Here is a 19,829-nt window from a genome sequence, read left to right as displayed (position 1 = left end):
TATAACAAGTAGAGAAACTGATAGCAAACAGCATGGATCCAGGTCAGACTGCGCAGATGTGCAGGCTGGTCTGGATCCATGCTGGTCGCAAACCCACTATGTTGGTTTTGTCATGGCACGGCTCGTTTGTATTGGCTGTGTTCAGATATTGACATGTTGATTGTTTTATTCTCAGATGAAGCCATGAATGCCATAAAAAGTGAATTGGAAAGTAGAGAGACTTTATGTAGCAGTTCTTTGGCGATGAAGCATTTCTATCATGATTGTTTTGACGATGATTGTAAGCTTGATTTAACACGTATAGAGGATACCAGTGCCCGATGCACGTATGTATAACTTGAATTATTCCATGTGTATAAATAGTTTTACCTTATGTGTTAATTTTTGTTTTAGAATAAGATCTTAAACAGTTTTTATCATGATTGTTTTGAGGATAAGTGTGCGCTTGATTAAATACTCATAGAGTACATCAGTCCCTGATGCACATACAGTGTATGTATGACTTGAATCATTCAATCTGTCTATGTAGTTTAATTTTTTAGTTCTTTTTTTTTATTGAGAATAAGATCTTTAACACTTAGCCTTTGAATTGATCATGGTTTTTATATTTCTGAAAGATTGCTTATTGTAAAACAGTATCACATTTCTTATGCTGATATTCCAATCACTTAGATCCACAAACTACACTATCCATGATTATTTATACAATATATGGTTTAATTCCATTTGTGTAAATCAAAACAAAACACTTTTAAAAATATGATAAAAAAATCAATTTCTTGAATGCTGTGTCATAGTGAAATACAGTGATTAAAACAAATTTGTGATTGTTTTTTTACTGAAAAGTAGTATTATACTCATTATAATTGTTTCAGAGGCGTATATATCTTTTTGTCTATCGATAATACAATAACATAGAGTGATTTACTAAGACGGTTTCAGCCAGATTGTTGATTTAAGAAACTTTCTTGAATGACTTTATTTAGACCTATTTTCCCCCGTAAAATTACTTCTTTGCCTTCAATCAGTTCTTATAAGGGGGCATAGACTGTAGCTTGTGATAACCATTACAGTCCATGGGCAGACTCAATCAAACCGAACCTGTAACATTTTCAATTTTTGCCATGTTGGGCTTTCTTTAGAGATTCTGTTTTTTTCTATGTGAAATCATCCTATTGTGATTCATTCAATGTGAGGAAATATCCAGGTAGCTTATTTGTGTCCTTGTTTATTCTTGATTTGTGAAGACGGGGCAACCAAGGTAAATTTCCTCGTCCTATAAAGCTAAAAAACTGGAACACAAAATGGGAATAAACTGAATTAAAAGTTCCTGTAGAACTCCTGGCATTTGTGTACAATATAAATACTGCATCATATTTATTTCAGGTTTTTGTATCAACAAATTTCCTGCATTGAGAAGAATATGAAAAATGAGACCTTTGTCTGCACCATTAACCAGTTAATGACCACCGCTGGTGGAATAAAAGACAAATCTTTCCCCCTGACACTTTCAAAAGAACAGCTAGACCCATGCATTGGTAAGTTGAAAGCCCTTTTATAAATTTCTTAAAATAGTCTAAGGCTGTTTTGTTATCATTTTTGTAACTGATAATTATTTTGGGGGGGGGGGGGTCTATACTTAGATTGGAAAATGATCATCAGTAGAATTTGTAAGTGTATACTTGTCAGTAATATTTAAACTTTCCATGAATTTACAAAGATACATTTCCAAGTCATTATTTGATAATTGATATATGGGAAAGATTATTTTACTTCATGAAAGCATTTTGCTAAGGGAGGGCCTTTTTGCTTAGATGATTATTTATAAAGATAAGTTTTAAAGTATTCTCAATTCTTTTCTTTACATTTTCTGTAATATATATGACAAAATGATTAAGCTAAAGGTAAATGAATGAAAATTGGTTAGTTATTTTTTATGATTGTGATTTGACAGAGAATATGGAAGCAGACGGCATGATGTCATGTGAGATCCCACTTCTCTCGAGGATGAACGGTAGCAAAGAATGTGTAGAACATCTTTTACCAGACCTTTCCAAATTAACTCAAGAACAGCAATGCAAGTAAGTTTAAGTATCTGATGTTTCTCCAAAAGGATACATTTCTGTGGACATAAAAAATGGACAAAGACATTTATGAATAAAGACAGGGAAAATTAACTTTGTCAATTTTCAATATTTTTTTTTACCATATATTACAAGTTTATAAGTTTTTGCTATTTTTTGGTGCAATAAATACCCTGAAAAAAAGATACGCTAAAATTTAGTAAAAGAAATTTGCAAGTTTCTGTAACTTAAATTTCATACTGTAAAAGTTTTATACAAACAGCATAGTCAATGATATTAGAAGTTGTGTAATCTATATGTCCATGTATGAAATACTAAAAGTATTATAATTTTGTGATAATAGCCATAATTATAATACTTTTAGTACATGTTAATCAACCGTGGGTATCCCAAGATGACTGGTATATAGCAATATGAATGTTATACAAATAGAGTGCTAGAATATAAAAGAATTTGGCAAAATAAATCTTTTAAACAAAATTCACTGAAACAAAATCTCTGCCAATATATCAAAATTTGATGTAAATGAAAATAATTACAGTACTTTTAAAGCTGTCATGAGCCAAGTATTATAATTAGATAGAATTGATTTTGAGAACTTTCAACTTATTGCTGAGAATCTTTATGCCTGAAGGGTGATATTTTAACACTTAACTCGAGTATGTAAAAAATATATGCCCTGCTTTGATTTTGCCAGAACATCCCATTAGAAATTTAGGGGATTTTAATTTTCAAAGTATAGGAATTGAAATACCAATATTATAGAGTCTGGTCAGACTGCTTTATGCTGGTGGCAAAGGCTAATCACTTTCAGTGCCATTATGGTAAGGACTTATGTTACAAAAAAATAAAGTCAATCATTGATATGATATACTTTTAACTCTAACAAAAGGGTGTCCATGGCGGAGTTGTTTGGAAGTTTTCTTCAAACTACTTGCCTCTTACCACTGTAGGTTCTAGCAACGCAAGAGTCTTTGGATTCTTTCATTTGAGAAAGCTTTCCAGCTAGCTTTGTGAATGGAATGGTTCTACTTGGGTGACTGTTTGTGCCTGAAAAAATACATGGAGAGTCACCTAAGGTCCTCCTTAACCCAATAAAGCTGGAAAATTATCATATGACCTATACTGTGTTGTTGGGACATAAAACCCAATAAAGAAAAACAAAACAAAAAATAATTTAACAATGTATTTTTGACAGATTGGTATCTGTTGGAGGAAGCTGTTTATCTGCTGTAACTGGAAAAGTTGATGCTACATGTGACAGTGACGGTACAGTGTCCGCCCTCAAACATATCATAGCTGCAACTTCTGTTGCAATGAGGCAATTGGAGTGCAAGTATGATGATAACGAACCAAAGACCTTCCCAGACTGTTATGGTATGTACCTCTTTGGCATTAATTTTTGTGGAAGTATATAATTAAAAAGAAAATATTGTTTTTTTATGAAGATTTCTAATCACTTCCAATATTCTTCTTCACATGCAAAAAGATGTCATTATCATTTATACTTGAATATAAATACTTTGCAGAGTTTTTTGAAATTACTGCACAACTTGGTATATTAATGTCTTTGATCATGTTTTCACACTATGCTCATATTTGAGTAAAATATTTCTATTGCAGAAATTTGTTGTAATCTTTTAAATTCTTACTGAATATGTTTCATTTAAATAAAAGAGCATACAAGCTATGTATAAGAAATCTGCATTCCTCATTACAAGTCAAGAAAAGCTGGTCCTTTTTAAAAACCTGCCAGTTTTGGTTTTTTTAATGACACTATAATTGTATTCATAGTGTGTCCACTTATAGCGTCTAGGATTTAAAGCATATTATATCTTCTACATGTGAAGTCAAAACATGTTTGTTTTAAAATTTTTTTAAAAAAAGGAGACCAAAAATGTAAAAATTAAATCAAATTTTCAAAATAAAATTTTTGATCAATATGTATTTTTATATATGAGCCGAAATCACGAAAAAAACCCAAAACAAAAAGGGGGTTTCAAAACCAGCATGGATCCAGACCAGCCTTTTGGCACCCGGGCGCGGGTTCTGAAAATAAGGCTGGTTTTTGGACCCCAGGGTTTTCAAACCCCTATAAAATTTTCCCTCTACTTGTATTGGGGTTCCCGGGCAAAAACCCCCCAAAACAACTGGACCCCTGTTTCAGACGCAGAGGATTTAAAAGGCGGGTCGGTTTCCTAGCTGGTTTTGGGCAAACGCTTTTAAATGTTGGTTTTTGTCTTTGACGCGTCCCCCATTTTATAATTTAAAATCTTACCTCCCCCAAAAATGATCTAAACCAACATTTGGGACCGGGTGTGATACAAGTGAAGTTGCATTTTTGATTAACCTTTTTAAAGTTAAAAAATTGTAACCCCCAATATGGAGGATGCAGAGAAGGGGCCCACATGCTTCTTGCCAGGGGGGACGGCATTCAGTGAGCAGACTCTCGTTTGTCGGTAAGGTACTTTATTTGTTTATAACATCTTTGTATTACCCCATGAGGGACGTCTATGGCCAAATGGTTTATGTTTCATTGTCTTCAAAACACTTTGCGTGCTCTCATTTCAAAAATCCTGCAAGGGACTTCAGATTCTTTCAGGTTTATGTCATTGTTTCTTCAAAACACTTTGCTCTTGTTCAAATCCTGCAAAGACTTCAGATTCTTTCAGGTTTATGTCATTGTCTTCAAAACACTTGCTCTTGTTTCAAATCCTGCAAGGGACTTCAGATTCTTTCAGGTTATTGTCATTGTCTTCAAAACACTTGCTCTTGTTCAATCCTGCAAGGGACTTTTCAGATTCTTTCAGGTTTATGTCATTTCTTCAAAAAACACTTGCCCTCTTGTTCAAATCCTGCAAGGGACTTCAGATTCTTTCAGGTTTATGTCATTGTCTTCAAAACACTTGCTCTTGTTCAAATCCTGCAAGGGACTTCAGATTCTTTCAGGTTATTGTCATTGTCTTCAAAACACTTGCTCTTGTTCAAATCCTGCAAGGGACTTCAGAGATTCTTTCAGCGTTATATTGTCATTGTCTTTCAAAACACACTTGCTCTTGTTTTCAAATCCTGCAAGGGACTTCAGATTCTTTCAGGTTATTGTCATTGTCTTCAAAACACTTGCTCTTGTTCAAATCCTGCAAGGGACTTCAGATTCTTTCATGTGAGGAAGCTCTCTTGGTAGCTTAATGGGAACTTTAGTTGTTCTACTTTGGGGGCCCTGTTGAACCCTGAAATAATCCATTTTTGGGGGCCCACCCGGGGACGGGTCTTCCTCTACCAAAGGGGGAAAAATTTCCCATTTTGGATTTATATGTAGATTTTAAAACCCCGACATAAAACCCCAATTTTAAAAAAAAAACGATGATGCCCCTTTAAAAAATTTTTTTTTATAGAAATCCCATGTATACCAAAATTATATTTTCTGGGTTTAAATATTTGGTCACCAACTATTTGGGGGGCTTTTTTAAATTTTGCTTTAAATTTCTGCATTAAAAAAATTTCTTTGTAAAGGATTGAAGAAAGGGGAGAAACAATTTGTGGGGCCCTTTTAGTTTTAGGAACTTATATAATTAATAAAAATAATAAAATTTCTTTCCCCATCCACTCTTTATTTTCCCAGGGAAAAATGGTCACCTAAAGGGGTAGAGGGGAAAAAGCAAAAAAATAATAAAGAAACCCAAATTTTCCCTTAAAAATTTTTTAATTTTGGGATTCCCTAAAAAGAAAATTGATTAAACTCCAATTTTAATTTCCCCCAAATTTTTTTAATTTTTTTGTTAAAAGTTTCGTTTTTTTTAAAAAAAAAAATTTTTTTGCCGTTTTTTTAAAATGTAAATTTTCCCTTTTCCTTAAAATTTTTAATGTTTTTGTTTTTAAAACCAAATTTTTTAATTTTTCCCGGTTTTTATTTATATTACTTATATTATAAAGGGTTATCTTGTTTTTTCATTTTTTTTTTATACATTTTTTTACATTTTCTGTTTTTGTTTTAAAAATAGGGAAATTTTGGTTTTAAGTTTTAAATTTAAGATTTCTAATCCCATATGTTTTTCAGTGGTTTGGGGACAGTTTTGTTATTCAGGGAAAGATTCCCTACCCTCCGGAAAGGGTTTAAAACTTTTTTTGTTGAGGGAATGCCCAACATGTGAAACAGGCCTTTTTTAATTTAGAACAATAAAAAAGGGGCAAAACTAGACAACCCCCCTTAACTAAAAAGTGTTTGTAAAAATTTTTTTGTAGAGGGTTTATGCTTTTAAAATTTTAAGTCCTTTGAACTTTTTTTTATGGACATTGTCTTGCTTTGAAATTTGGGACAGTTAAAATTAAATAATTAAAAGGGAAATTTTTTTTTTTTTATTTTTTAAAAATGTTTTTTTTTAATCCCCAACCCAATTTTTTTATTTTTTAAATCAGGGTTTTCCCAGGCATGGGTATCTGGAAATTTTTTTGTTTTTCTTATCCCAGTTTACCCCCAAATCAGTTCCATTAAAAAAACCCTGAGCTTTTTGATACTTAAAATTTGACATTTGAAAGGGGCCCCTTTAAAGGTTTAAGAACAGAAATGAAAAAAGGGCCCTTTTTGAGGCTATCTTCTGAAATTAATTGACCGGGGAGGGCCACCCCATTTGGGGGAAAAAAATTAGAAAAAATCTTTTGGGGGGGGTCGGGCTTTGGGCCCCAAAACTTTTTTAAATTTTTAAATTTCTTTTATTTGGGTCTCAGAATGGTCTTAAACCTAAATTTATTCTTATTACGGGGCCAAAAATTGGCAACAAAAAAAGGGTATTATAAGTATTTTCCATTATAAAAAGAAAGCATTCAGAGCATTTCTTTTAAGAATACGATTCAATATAATATAATTTTTGAGAAAATGTATTCATATTTTTGAGTAATGACACAATGTTTTCCTTAAAAATAGATGCATGCCAGGAAAGCCCATAATGACGACCGAGTAAAGAAAATGTGTTTCGGAGTAATAAGATAATGAACCCTGTATGAAACCCAATGGACATGCAAAGGTATGGAAAAAATGACTGAAAAAATTTTTTTATGAATCAAATTTTCAAATTCAAAGTCGTCAATTAAATATATTAATTAAGCTTTTAAATGATCAAAATTCTAGTCAATGTACAAATGTAAACTAGGCATTTTGATAATCAAAGTTTCTGTTAAAATACTAAATATGAACTTTTGCATTTTGATGATCAAAGTTTCTGTTTGAAAACAAAATATACTGGGCTTTTTGATAATCAAAGTTTTGTTTGAACACTAGATATAAGCTGGGCTTTTTGATGATGAAAATTTTGTTTGAACACTAGATATAAGCTGGGCTTTTTGATGATGAAAATTTTGTTTGAACACTTAATATAAACTGGGCTTTTTGATAATCAAAGTTTCTGTTAGAATACTAAATGATGAAAATCAAACTCTTTTCAAATAATTCAATTTATATTTGCAGACTTTATAATGCACTCTACCACTGTGTGAAATCAGGCCTGCCAGAAAACACTTGCACAGATGACAAGATTAAGGAACATCTCTTCCTAGCTCTCTATCATAGACATTATGATAACTTATTTACCAAATGTGAAGGTAGGTGTAGTTGTGATTCCCTAAACCCAGCTGAAAATCCAGTTTTGGCCAATTTCAGTCGTCACATGTTATTCAGTCGTCACATGTATGTGTCTGACATATTTCAGTGAAGATGTGTTTGTATATACATGTAATTACCAGATCCCTTTGAGGAGAGCGATGTGGCTGAGTGGATAATGCATCAGACTGGTAATCTAAGGATTGCTGGCCCCGTGTTCGAACCCCTTCAGGGGCAAGCCGTTGTTTCTGTGCATGCCTCCAGATGAGCCAAAATATTTCAAGAAAAAAAAAATTGACAAAAATGTTCTAAGATTTTAAGAAAAGTAAAAAGATTCAAGATTAAGGCAATAATTCATATGTTTCTATTTACGATTTATGTCTCATTTTGCAGTAATAAAATGAGTATTAATCATCATATTTCTTCTGTGTTACTAAACCAGTAAGGGCCATTTTTGCATTTTTTAACCTTTATTTGGTAATTAACAAGAAAGGGCTGTAAAGGGTTTGCAATGTGAAAATCACTTTCTTTGTTCACTTCACAATTTTTTACTTTCGGAAACATTTCCAAAGTTATTTCTGAAAATTATGAAATCTGGAGGTATGCTGCTTTTAAGTGCATCCAAAAAAGAATAAATCAAGAAAATTTGATTTGGGAATAAAACATGGATTATTTTGGGACTGGGAAAGTATTAGTTTATGGGACATGGGATAGTTAATTTTGGAAAAGAACAAAAGGGGTGAATATGGGGAATAGGGTGGGGGTTGGGGAACTTATGTTTTAAATTATATAAAATTTTCATGGGGATTTCGTGGAGGATAAAAAATCCCTTTGTTTTTTCCCCTGACATTGAAAAGTTTTAAACCCAAAATTTTTCCCGTCCTGTGGCAAGTTTAAAAAATATACTCAAGGGACACTTGCAGGTACATACATATTAACATATTGATTTAAAAGTTCCTCTGTGCTTATTTTTCGTTCATAATTAGTTTTTAAAGATAACAGACCCTATTGAATTGGTAAGTAGTCTTTAATTTTACAATTGGCCTGTTAATGATTTATCTATTTTGCTTTTTTTTATCAAATATTAAATTTTCTTTATTTAAAAAAAAACAGTTGTGGAACACAGATAATTATGTAATATTTGCAATTTTCTATCACTTAGTACAGAAACAATTTTCAAGAAAAATTATCATTTTTTCTTTATTTTGTTTTTAAGTGCTTCTAACAGGGAGGAAGCAATGGACTGCATGGCAAATGTAATAAGACTATATGATAATACTTGTGAGGAGACAGAGGTGGAGAAACAAGCCAAAATAGCTCTCTTGTACCAGGATATTAACTACGAAAAATAAAAAAAATTTTGAGACTGCTTCCTGGTTTTTTTTCAAAACCCCACTGATTTTAAATTTTTGGGAAAAGTAGGTTTTTTCCAGTTTTTTTGCTCCCCGGAAAAATTTGGGGGGGGCAATAGTCGCCCCGCCCCTTTTCCCTCCCCTCCGTTTTTTCCGTCCGTCCGTTTTTTTTGTTTGGACAAACTTTGAAAAAAACAAGAAAGGGATCAAAAAATGAAATTTTTTAAGGGGAGATTTGATTTTCATTTTAGAAAAGGTTTTTGCAGTGCACAAGAAAACCCTTTAACCCCTTCTTTTCTTTAAATTTTTTTTAAATTTTTCCTTTTTTGGGTTTTTTTTTTACACTTTTTAACTTTTGGGGCCCGGGAATTAAAATTCTAAAAGTTTTAAGAGGGGTTTTAAAATGAAACCCTTTTAGGGGAGATGATCTCATTAAGTAGGTTTGCAGGGGGAAAACAAGACTGAAAAACTTTTTCTTGCCTACTTTTTATATGGGCCCCAAAGAATTTCGTTGCATATTATGGGTTATACCCCCTGGCGTCCGTCTGACTTCATAGGATGAATGTTCATATTGGGTAGGAGACCCCTATTGATTTTGGGGTCACAAGGTCAAAGGTCAAGGTCACTATTACTTTAAAACTGAAAACAGTTTTCGGAGCATAACTTAAGGTCTATTTGGCCCCACAATATTCAAACTTCATGGGATGATTGTCCATATTGGGTAGAATTATCCCTATTTAATTTTGGGGTCACAAGGTCAAAGGTCAAGGGCACTATAACTTTAAAAACTGAAAACAGTTTCCGGAGCATAACTTAATTTCTATTTGGCCCACAATATTCAAACTTTATAGGAGGATTGCTATTGTAAAGAGGTAATAACTTTTATTTAATTTATGTAATGTCTTACAAATGCTTCATCCTTAATATAAAAAAAAAAACCACTTTCGGGCATATAATGCTCCGCCTAGCGGTGCTCTTGTTGAGTTATTGTCCTTTGTTTATTTTCACAAAATGAACTTTGTCCGTGACATTACTCTTAAAATTATAAGAGATATTTTCAACATGAAACTTGTAGATAGATAGCTCTCAAGTGCAGTGCCTAAAGAATCATTACTCTGCCTGTGCCTTATTTTGAAGTTATTGCCCCTTTGTTTATTTTTACTTTTTGACTTTTGTCCAGGACATAACTCTAAAACTATTTAAGATATATCAACATGAAACTTGTGAAGGTAGCTAAGATATCATTTGGATAGAACTGCAATGCTTAAAGAACCTAAACAAAGCCTTGTCTAATTTTGGAGTTATTTCCCTTAGTTCATTTTTACACTTTGAATTTTACCCGGGACATAACTCTGAAACTATTAAGAGATATCATCAGGAAACTTTATAGATAAATAGATCTCATTGAATAGAAAAGTGCAGTGCAAGAAAACATAACTCCACCTTGCCTAATTTTGGAGTTTTTGCCCTTTGTTCATTTTTTTATACTTTCCTGTGTCCAAAACCTTCTCGGGGAGCATCACCCGGTTCAACCGGTTCTTTTAGTTTGTCTATATTCAAAGAGAATGTCAAGCTTTTATGATCGTGTTCATGCAAAAACTTGTGTACTAGGATCCTTCATATTAACAGGACAATCAGTTTACCAGACAAAATCTATGAATGTGGAATAAGGCTTTATTTTTTTTTCCATTCAAAAATCATTTTCCCGGGCTGAATTTTCCAAAACACACTTTCAACCCCGAAAAAATATTTTTTGTGAAACTTTAAACCCGATCATTTTTTTTAAAAAATGTTTAAAAACTGTTTCCAAAAAAAAACTTTAAATTTTTATAATTTTTGGAATTTTTTTTATAGAAATACAACTTAAAAGTTTCAATTTTTTCAAAATTTTCCCTTGTAAATGTTTTTCTGCTATTTATTTGAAAAGGCTGGATTATTTTAAATCTTATGTTTAAAAAATTTATAGTTTTAAAAAAAAAACATTTTAAAATATTTTTTCCCCTTCCCAAAGAATTTTTTGGTGGTCCCCCCCCTTTTTAGCAAACCAGTTTGTGTATTGCCCTTTCCCCTTTTTTGTGAAAAAACATATAAGCCGCTCCAGACAAAAAACCAAAAATAATGCATTTGCGGGCCCAGGATGGGTCCAACCACCGGGCATCCGGAGTCTGATTCAGGATCCATTTCTGGGTTTGCTATCAGTTTCTCTACTTGTAATAGAGTTGGTAAGCGATCAGCATGGATCCTGATCAGACTGTGTGGATGCGCAGGCTGGTCTGCATCCATGCTGGTCGCAAACACACTATGTTGGTTTTGTCGTAAAGCGGCTCATATCGTATCGCCTCTACCCTGACAATACACAGGCCTACTTGCTTATCGTGACAAAGTGCAGTTATTTGACAAGGGTCATAATTCTGAAAACTACATTTTTTGGTGTTGTGTCCCTTTTTATGCCCCCACGAAGTGGGAGCATATAGCGTTGCACTTGTCCGTCCGTCCCGAAATCTTGTGAACGCAACTCCTCTTAAAGCGGATGGCAGATTTTGCTTAAACTTACAGGGATGAACAACCTTAATGTGTAGATGGTAGTAAAGGAAGGAATTTTCGCTGCGACCAAATTTAACAGAATTATGGCCCTTTGTTGATTTTTTCACTATATACTATGTAGATTTTTTGTGAACGAAACTCCTCTTAAATCGGATGGCAGATTTTGCTTAAACTTCCGGGGATTAACAACCTTAATATGTAGATGGTAGTAAAGGAAGGAATTTTTGCTGCAACCAAATTTAACAGAATTATGGCCCTTTGTTGATATTTAGTTTTCAACTTGTGGCACATGTAGTCCAAAAAATATTTGACCTAGAGTCATAAGATTGACAGAACAGTGGCGTGTGAGGGCATCCGTGTCCTATGGACACATTTCTAGTTAACTTAAAATCTTAGTCGTGCTCTTGTGTTTTTAGGACAAGTCCATATTGATTATCGGAGATATCATGAAAGCATTGTATAAATAATAGTAATTAACAATTCTGAAAAAATCGTATTGAAATAACATGTGTATAATTTAATTAGTATTTAAAAGTTAAAGAAAACAAAAACAAAACCAACAAAATAATCCTGCAAAAAAGAACAACATATGATTTTCTAAAATATTGATGGAATAAAAAGTTTTAAATTAGCAAGTAGATGTTTATTTTAATCGAAAGGAGAGAATGGATAAAATTTTGAAGCTGAAAAGTTTTAAATAAACCTGTAGTTAAAAAATTTCAAAGTTAACAATTTGATTTAAATTGTGTATTTAGATAGCAACAAGAACGGCTTTTGCCCACTGCAGCTGGCTACATCAGATTGCAGAGTGTGTGAAGATACTAGAGGGTCAGATGAATGTGGCTCGGATCTACAGTGTGAAGATGATGCCAAGTGCTGCTTCGATGGATGCAGTAGAAAATGTACAGGGCCAGCAAAGAATCCAAGTATGATATTCATATGAGACTTTTCTGATATTCATTTTATACTTATTTATTTTAGACTTATCTGATATTTATTTTATACTTTTTAGACTTTTGCTATATATTTATTTAAGACTTTTCTGATATTCATTTTAGACTTTTCCTATATTCATTTAAGCCTTTTCAAATATTCATTTTAGACTTTTCTGATATTCAGTTTTAGACTTTTCCTATATTCATTTAAGCCTTTTCCAATATTCATTTTAGACTTTTCCTATATTCATTTTAGACTTTTCCCACTAGAGATTTGTGTTTAATTTTATTAACTGAGTTCATTTTAGTGCCATTGTGATGAAAGCTTGAAGCTCATGTGAAACACCCTTGAGAAAATATTTCCAATCACTGATCATAGCACTTAAAAGTACTGATAGAATGATGATATTGGAATTATGAAATATTATTTAACAATATTTTTCTTAGTTCACACTAAAGTAATAATGTTTTTAATGGGAAATCAGTATGAATGGAATGAACAAAAAAAAACTTCTTGATTCTACAATGTGTCCTAACACCTGCCGCAGTAATTCTACAAAGGTCATGCTATGCTACTGTACTGATCAGGGGAGTTAACTGCTGCAGACAGTTTATATTCTCATTAGCTGAAGGATTTGTATGCCCTTGAAACAATTTTAGAGAGTGTTGTAGTATTTTCATAGAAAACTCCCACAAACTTGTTCTCTAGTATGTGTTTTACTAGGAAATTATATCTTAGTCTTTGTTTATGAATGAAAAACTACAATCAGTGATAGAGTTTTCAATAAAAATGAAGAAATTTCATAGTAATTTTAGTATTTTTCTTATTTCACTCTTTTCTGAAAAGTTATTATGAATAAGAAATTAAGGTCATAGTTTAGTTCTTGATTAGTTAGAGCTATAAATTGATAAAAAAAAAATGCAGAAAATACAGCAATTCATACAATAATGTTTTTTTTTTACAGTCATGTTAAGAACCGCTGTTTTGTTGGTCGATGAGCCCTGGAATGATAAATACTATTCAGCTGAGAATGAAGACACAATCGGTCTGAATAACAAGTATAAAAATATTGTAAGTTTAACCAGGAATTTTGTATGTTTGTTATCTTACTTGCCATACATTAGTTTCATATTCATTTATCATCAGTAAACTTTTTTAGTTTACATAAATAAATTCATTAATGTGATACAATTTTTGTATAAAAAAATAATAGTGTCACTGCAGCCAACAGGTGATAGCCTCCAATCATTCAAGGTGGAAGGTATTGGGAATAACCTTATAATCTGACAAATTGCTAGTCTATAGGCAACAAGGCTGATATAAGACAAGGCGCTAGCCAATGGGCACATGTCAGGCTTATTGTCTGCAAAAATATTGTTTAATAGATTAATATCTTGTAACAGTAAAAATGTTTAAGATGGATTTGAGGAGGTTGTTCTTTGAAACAGATGGTCACACAAATTCTGTCTATATATCCCATCTCTCTCACACTATGCTACATAAAATGTACATAACTATTTATCATTTTTTTCAACTTGGGAAGATCACAAAATCAGTTGGTGCTTAATTCAGATTTTTGGACTCAAAAGAATCTCTGCCATCAGCATAATGCTTTTGGCACATACATATCAAAGATATTGATACATTGTGAGAATTCTTAACAGTTGAATAGATCTTTAATATCTGCAATGGGTGTAAACACAGTGTTTAGTCAGTACTATATAGCAAGCGGTGCTGTGTATGTCCTCAGGACACAATATATTTTTGCTATAATTTCAAATAAGTACAGTGCTTTAACACACAACACTTTTGTTATAACACTTTCAATCACATCAAAATTTTGTGGCAGACGTCATGTATATTTCTTGCAATGTCCAACATTTTCACATTTTTGTGCACATTTTATTCTTACCTGTTAAATAATTTATTTTCAAAGTGCACCATGGAGGATGACTACGGTCATCTTAGTAACTCCAATCTAATGATTATGTTTGAAATTGACAATGTGAAAGTAAAAATTGGGTCATTAACCTCATCTATTGCCAACATATTACAAATTTCTGAAACAACTGCATAAATATAACCCAAAAATGTTAGGTTGTCAAGGAGTTTTAGGGATGTTCATCTCGGCCCTCATGTAATAAAAACATGTGACAATATTTTCAGCTGGAGAATCTGATGACTCATCTTGGTGATAAAGTGAAAACTACCTCTCCAAAATTTGATCTGAGGTTAGTTTAAATTTGTATCTTTTTTGTTGTTTTGCTAGTGAGGTTTCCAGCATTCAATGGTTTAGGTTTGCAGTCAGAAAATTCTTTTGGTCACATTTCTGTTGGTGTTGAATTAAAAAAAATAGAAAATGTTTTTTTAGGGAAAGCCATCGTACTAAAAAACTGAAAGTACTTCTACGCAGATATCTTTCACGTAAATCTTTCTACATTATATGTATATCGCAATTTGTAATCTTATGTTTTTTTCTGCATTATCGTATTTCACAATTTGTGATCTTGTGTATTTCTAGTATGTCATTAACAGGCTTGTCTACTTTTTACACAGGTGCTTGAAAACCTGTCTAATACACTGATGATTGCATCCTTAGGGTGACATCATTTGGAGGTTATGTAAATTAATGCAGATATAACTTATGAGAATAGTTGGACCATGATTGCATTTAAGTTCTCAATTTATAAATAAATACTTGTCACTATTGTGTTTAGATTGATAAAACTCACTTGTATGTGTTTGGTACATAAATAAATTTATTACATGCTTTTCGGTGGTTTATAGAAATATATCAGTGATATAAAACTGGTAATTTCACTGTTTGAAACAGTGAAATTACCACTTTGTAATTTCACTGTTTTGAATTTAAGCCCCCTTGCGTTGTTTCAGTGAAATACCAGCATGCACAGTACTGGGTACCAACTTAATGATGTTACGTCGTAAATGATGCCACGACGTCGTAAATGACGTCACGTTGTAATATTATTTGGAGTGCTTTTCATTCAGTATTAAGTTTAATGTCTTTTTAAAACGTTTCTTTGCATATAATAAAAAGAAAATTTGTTTAGTTTAGTGTAAGATCGAAATATATTTCACCTTGTGAACACCAAAAGTTCATATTTCACTTGTGGCTGCGCCACTCGTGAAATATACCTTTTGGTGCTCACTCGGTGAAATATATTCTGATCTTACATTGAACTAAAAAAATATCCTCTATGTAATAAAAAATTTGTAAAAATTGGTCACAAGTAATAATATCATTCTGTCATATTGTATAGCATGTCTTCCGAAACTGACAACATCGAGTTGAGATTTGATTTTGCGTCCTTTGTTCCGGATGACGAAATGAACACTATGATTGGCAGATACTTTGAAGAGAATGTCATGAACATAAAACCCTTATATACTGAATACATCAAAGATGGAGGTAAGACATTTTTTTAAGGCATAACCAAAAAAACCAGTTTCCTTACATATCCTTTTATTTGCTAGCCTAAGTTGCCTTTCTGCTTTTTCAAAATCTTCTCTTACATAACTATACAATACAGGTGACAGATAGGCCGTGTGCAGTGTTGAAATGAACAAAATCAAAAATCTTTAAGAAATAAAAATAAAAAACTTTTTTGGTATAAAAATAATAAGAATATAACTTAATATTTTGCCTCTTGGATCAAAGAAAAAGGAGAAACAAGTAACTTTCAAAGCAAATTATAGCAAAGTTTGCAGGACATAAACTATTAAAAAAATAGTTTGAAGGACATAAACTATTAAAAAAATAGTTTGAAGGACATTAACTATTAAAAAAATAGTTTGAAGGACATAAACTATTAAAAAAATAGTTTGAAGGACATAAACTATTAAAAAAATAGTTTGAAGGACATAAACTATTAAAAAAATAGTTTGAAGGACATAAACTATTAAAGAAATGGAGAATTTTTGTATCACACATTTTGTCCATGTATATTTTATTGTATATTGCTGTAGCAATGTTTTAATTGAAGGATTCTCTTTTTATTTGACAAGTTTTTTTATTCCGCGTGAACATCATTCCGTTTAGAGTATAGTTAAATGGACATTGAATCATTTGTTTTTTTATACATGTTACAAATGTCAATTATTCCTGAAGTAAACAAAACATTGCAAGCTAAAGAATAGCGTTTGTTTTCATTTAACTGATTATATAAGGCAAACTACAGTCATTTACAGTCATTATTTGTAAAGTTTACAAGACGTTTCAGATAAAGAGATTCGGAAATTGTCATTCAATACCATGTATGTTTCGGAGTAAATATGAGCTGCGCTGTAACAATTCCAACATAGTGCGTTTGCGACCAGCATGGATCCAGACCAGGCTGGGCATCCGCGCATTCTGATCAGGATCCATGCTGTTCGCTATCAGTTTCTCTACTTGTTAAAGGGTTTGTAAGCAAACAGCATGGATCCTGATCAGACTGCGCAGATGCGCAGGCTGGTCAGGATCCATGCTGGTCGCAAACGCACTATGTTTGTTTTGTTGTGACGCGGCTCATATCTTCTTGTTTCCTATATGAAGTGATTTTAATGTTTCCATCATTTTAGAAATAAGTATTGAGCTGGAGAAAGAGGGGACTTGTCCGAGGTTTTCGTTCGAGCTCAGCACCGGATACCACCAGCAGTGTTGCGATGATTTCTCGTGCAATGATGACAAGAAGTGCTGCAAGTTTTCAAGTTTTCAGCAAAACTGTGTCACACCTTTTGCAGGTGAGAAGGGTTGATTCTGTTTCGCAGTCTCACTTATTTGTCATGTTAATTACCGAAACATCCTTGCATTTCTCAATTTTTAAATTTTTAGATGAATTAATGAAATTGTGCGATAGTGGATATCAAAAATGCAAATTTAAAGTTGGGTCAGTTTCCAGTTTAAAGCCTAGTTGGTAAATAAACAGACTGATCTCTTTCTTTTATAGTGGCAAAGGTTTTATTGTCTTAATTTCAACTTTCTGGCAATTAATTTTTTTAGCCTTTTTTTGGTACATTGTATTAAATGAAATTCACTTTTTGTTTGGCAACATTTTTTTCCCTAGGAAACCTGGCAAATTGTGATGATCCAGAAGTACTTAAAGATGCATTGGAATCATGTCAGTTAAATTTGGCGGAATTGACCGTGTATGAGTGTTCGTAAGTAATTTTTCTCTTCTCTAATACTTCTTACTGTGTCACCATTTTAACCCTTAGCCTGCTAAATATCTTAAATGAACTTGTCCGTCTTGCAATCTGGACTAGACCATTCATTGTTTTTAGGGAAAACGGCAAAATATTTACTGACTGAATGGCAAACAGTGTAGAATTTGATCAAATGGCTCAAATGTGGCTGCTATTTTGGTCTGCACTGGCCACATGCATTTAATTAAGTTGCTGCCATCAGGCTTAAATTAAATGCATACTTTCACTTGAAGTAAATAAAAAAAATAATGATAGGCGAAACAATGTTTAAAATTTCATGGTATTATTGTATAATAGGTTAGTTGAAGCTAGAAATTGTTTTTTGTGTGTTTGTTATGTTTTAGCATATTTGTCACAAAGTGACAAGGTTATTTTAAATGATAGCAATTTGTCCAGCGTCTGTCTGAAAACTTTTACTTTAAATGACATCTCCTTATAAACCACTATGCAAATGTCACCCAAACTTCACAGGAATGTTTCATAAATGGTCACGTTTAAAAACTGTTCAAAGAATTGAATTCCATGCAGAAATCTGTATGGTTGCCATGGCAACAGGAAGAAAAAATCTTCTTTTAAGGAAAAACAAAGAGCTAGAGCTTAGATATTTAGCAAGAAACATCTTCTAGTAAGTGTCTACTAAGTTTGTTCAAATAAAAGCCCTGGGGTCAAAATTGCCCCCCCCCAGTGGGTCATTGATTTTCCTTATGTGTATATAGTAAAAATTAAAAAATCTTCGAAAAAACTCAAAGAGCTACAGCTGGGATATTCAGCATGACACATCTTATATTGAGTGTCTATCAAGTTTATAAAAGTAAAAACTCTGGGGTTGAAATTAGCTCCTTTTAAGTAGTAATAATGTAGTAAAATTTTTTAAAAAACTTCTTTTAAAAAAACCCAAGAAGCATAATTATCAAGCAAAGAACATCTTCTAGTGAATGTCTATTAAGTTTGTTTAAATTTAAGTCTTGGGTTAAAATTGGCCCTGCCCCAGGGAGTCATTGATTTTCCCTATATAGTAAAAACACATACATACTGGGATCCTACATATTAACGGACAAAATATGAAGTTTTTAGTCCCCTACCGGTTTACCGGAGGGGACTTTAGGTTTACCCTCCGTCCGTCTGTCCGTCAGTCAGTCCGTCCGTCCGTCCGTCCACAAAACTGGATCCCGCAATAACACAAAAAGTACTGAAAATATTTTAATGAAACTTGATATATGGATAGATGGCAGTATGGAGATTATGCACGTCTTTTTCTTTTCTTCCTATGTTGAAAATTCTGGTTGCTATGGCAACAAATAGACTGAAAATATGGCAAATTTTACACATAACCTGGATCCCGCAATAACGCAAAAAGTACTGAAAATATTTTTATGAAACTTGATATATAGATTGATGGCAGTATGGAGATTATGCACGTCTTTTTCTTTTCTTCCTATGTTGAAAATTCTGGTTGCTATGGCAACAAATAGACTGAAAATATGGCAAATTTTACACATAACCTGGATCCAGTGATAACACAAAAAGTACTGAAAATATGTTTATGAAACTTGACATATGGGTATATGGCAGTATGGAAATTATGCACATCCTTTTTTATCTTCCTATGTTGAAAATTCTGGTTGCTATGGCAACAAATAGACTGAATTTCAAGATTTCTGATTCTAGTTTTTAAGTTTTTTCACTATAAGTTCTTTATTTCCTAAGGTATTTTCTTCAAACTTTAAATATAAGTTGCTTGTAATCAACCACATCATATGTGACAAGGTTTACAACTCTAGCACAAAATTTATCACAATTACCTCCCTTGAACTTAAAATTTTCATGAAAAAACATTGTTTTTTTTTTTAATAACTTCTTTTTCTGAATGTATCTACTTCAAACTTCATATAAATGTTTCTTATTATCACTCAACATTTGTGAGTGTTCAATACTCTAGCAAGACTATTTCCAGAATTATGCCCCTTTTGAACTTAGATTTTTTTTTTTGAGAAATTGTAATTTTTACTCCAACTTCTTCAGTCATAATAATGATAATGAAGTAAGTGAGGAATGGTGGGATAAGAAAAAAAGTAACAGTTGTTTCACTCCTAATATTGGAAGAGATAAATGTTT

General features: G+C 32.4%; 2 protein-coding genes across 2 annotated transcripts in view; both read left to right on the top strand.

Annotated features, from left to right (window-relative positions):
* LOC132715971 (uncharacterized) overlaps positions 1–3,907 on the top strand; it is a 124,020-nt gene extending 120,113 nt beyond the window's left edge. The window contains exons 81-85 of the mRNA XM_060699087.1: positions 176–326; positions 1,387–1,538; positions 1,955–2,081; positions 3,283–3,461; positions 3,879–3,907. Of these exons, the coding sequence (XP_060555070.1) occupies positions 176–326; positions 1,387–1,538; positions 1,955–2,081; positions 3,283–3,461; positions 3,879–3,907 (638 nt within the window). The remainder of the gene's footprint in view (positions 1–175; positions 327–1,386; positions 1,539–1,954; positions 2,082–3,282; positions 3,462–3,878) is intronic.
* A 7,259-nt stretch (positions 3,908–11,166) lies between these two features.
* LOC132715970 (uncharacterized) overlaps positions 11,167–19,829 on the top strand; it is a 124,126-nt gene continuing 115,463 nt past the window's right edge. The window contains exons 1-7 of the mRNA XM_060699086.1: positions 11,167–11,239; positions 12,329–12,499; positions 13,474–13,580; positions 14,676–14,740; positions 15,791–15,939; positions 17,091–17,252; positions 17,576–17,669. Of these exons, the coding sequence (XP_060555069.1) occupies positions 11,167–11,239; positions 12,329–12,499; positions 13,474–13,580; positions 14,676–14,740; positions 15,791–15,939; positions 17,091–17,252; positions 17,576–17,669 (821 nt within the window). The remainder of the gene's footprint in view (positions 11,240–12,328; positions 12,500–13,473; positions 13,581–14,675; positions 14,741–15,790; positions 15,940–17,090; positions 17,253–17,575; positions 17,670–19,829) is intronic.

The sequence above is a fragment of the Ruditapes philippinarum genome, unplaced genomic scaffold (assembly GCF_026571515.1).
Source record: "Ruditapes philippinarum isolate M1 unplaced genomic scaffold, ASM2657151v2 ctg163_1_1_1_1, whole genome shotgun sequence".
In the NCBI taxonomy this organism is placed as follows: Eukaryota; Metazoa; Mollusca; class Bivalvia; order Venerida; family Veneridae; genus Ruditapes; species Ruditapes philippinarum.
Note: the sequence above shows the minus strand (reverse complement) of the source record. Positions and strands in the feature narration are given on the sequence as shown.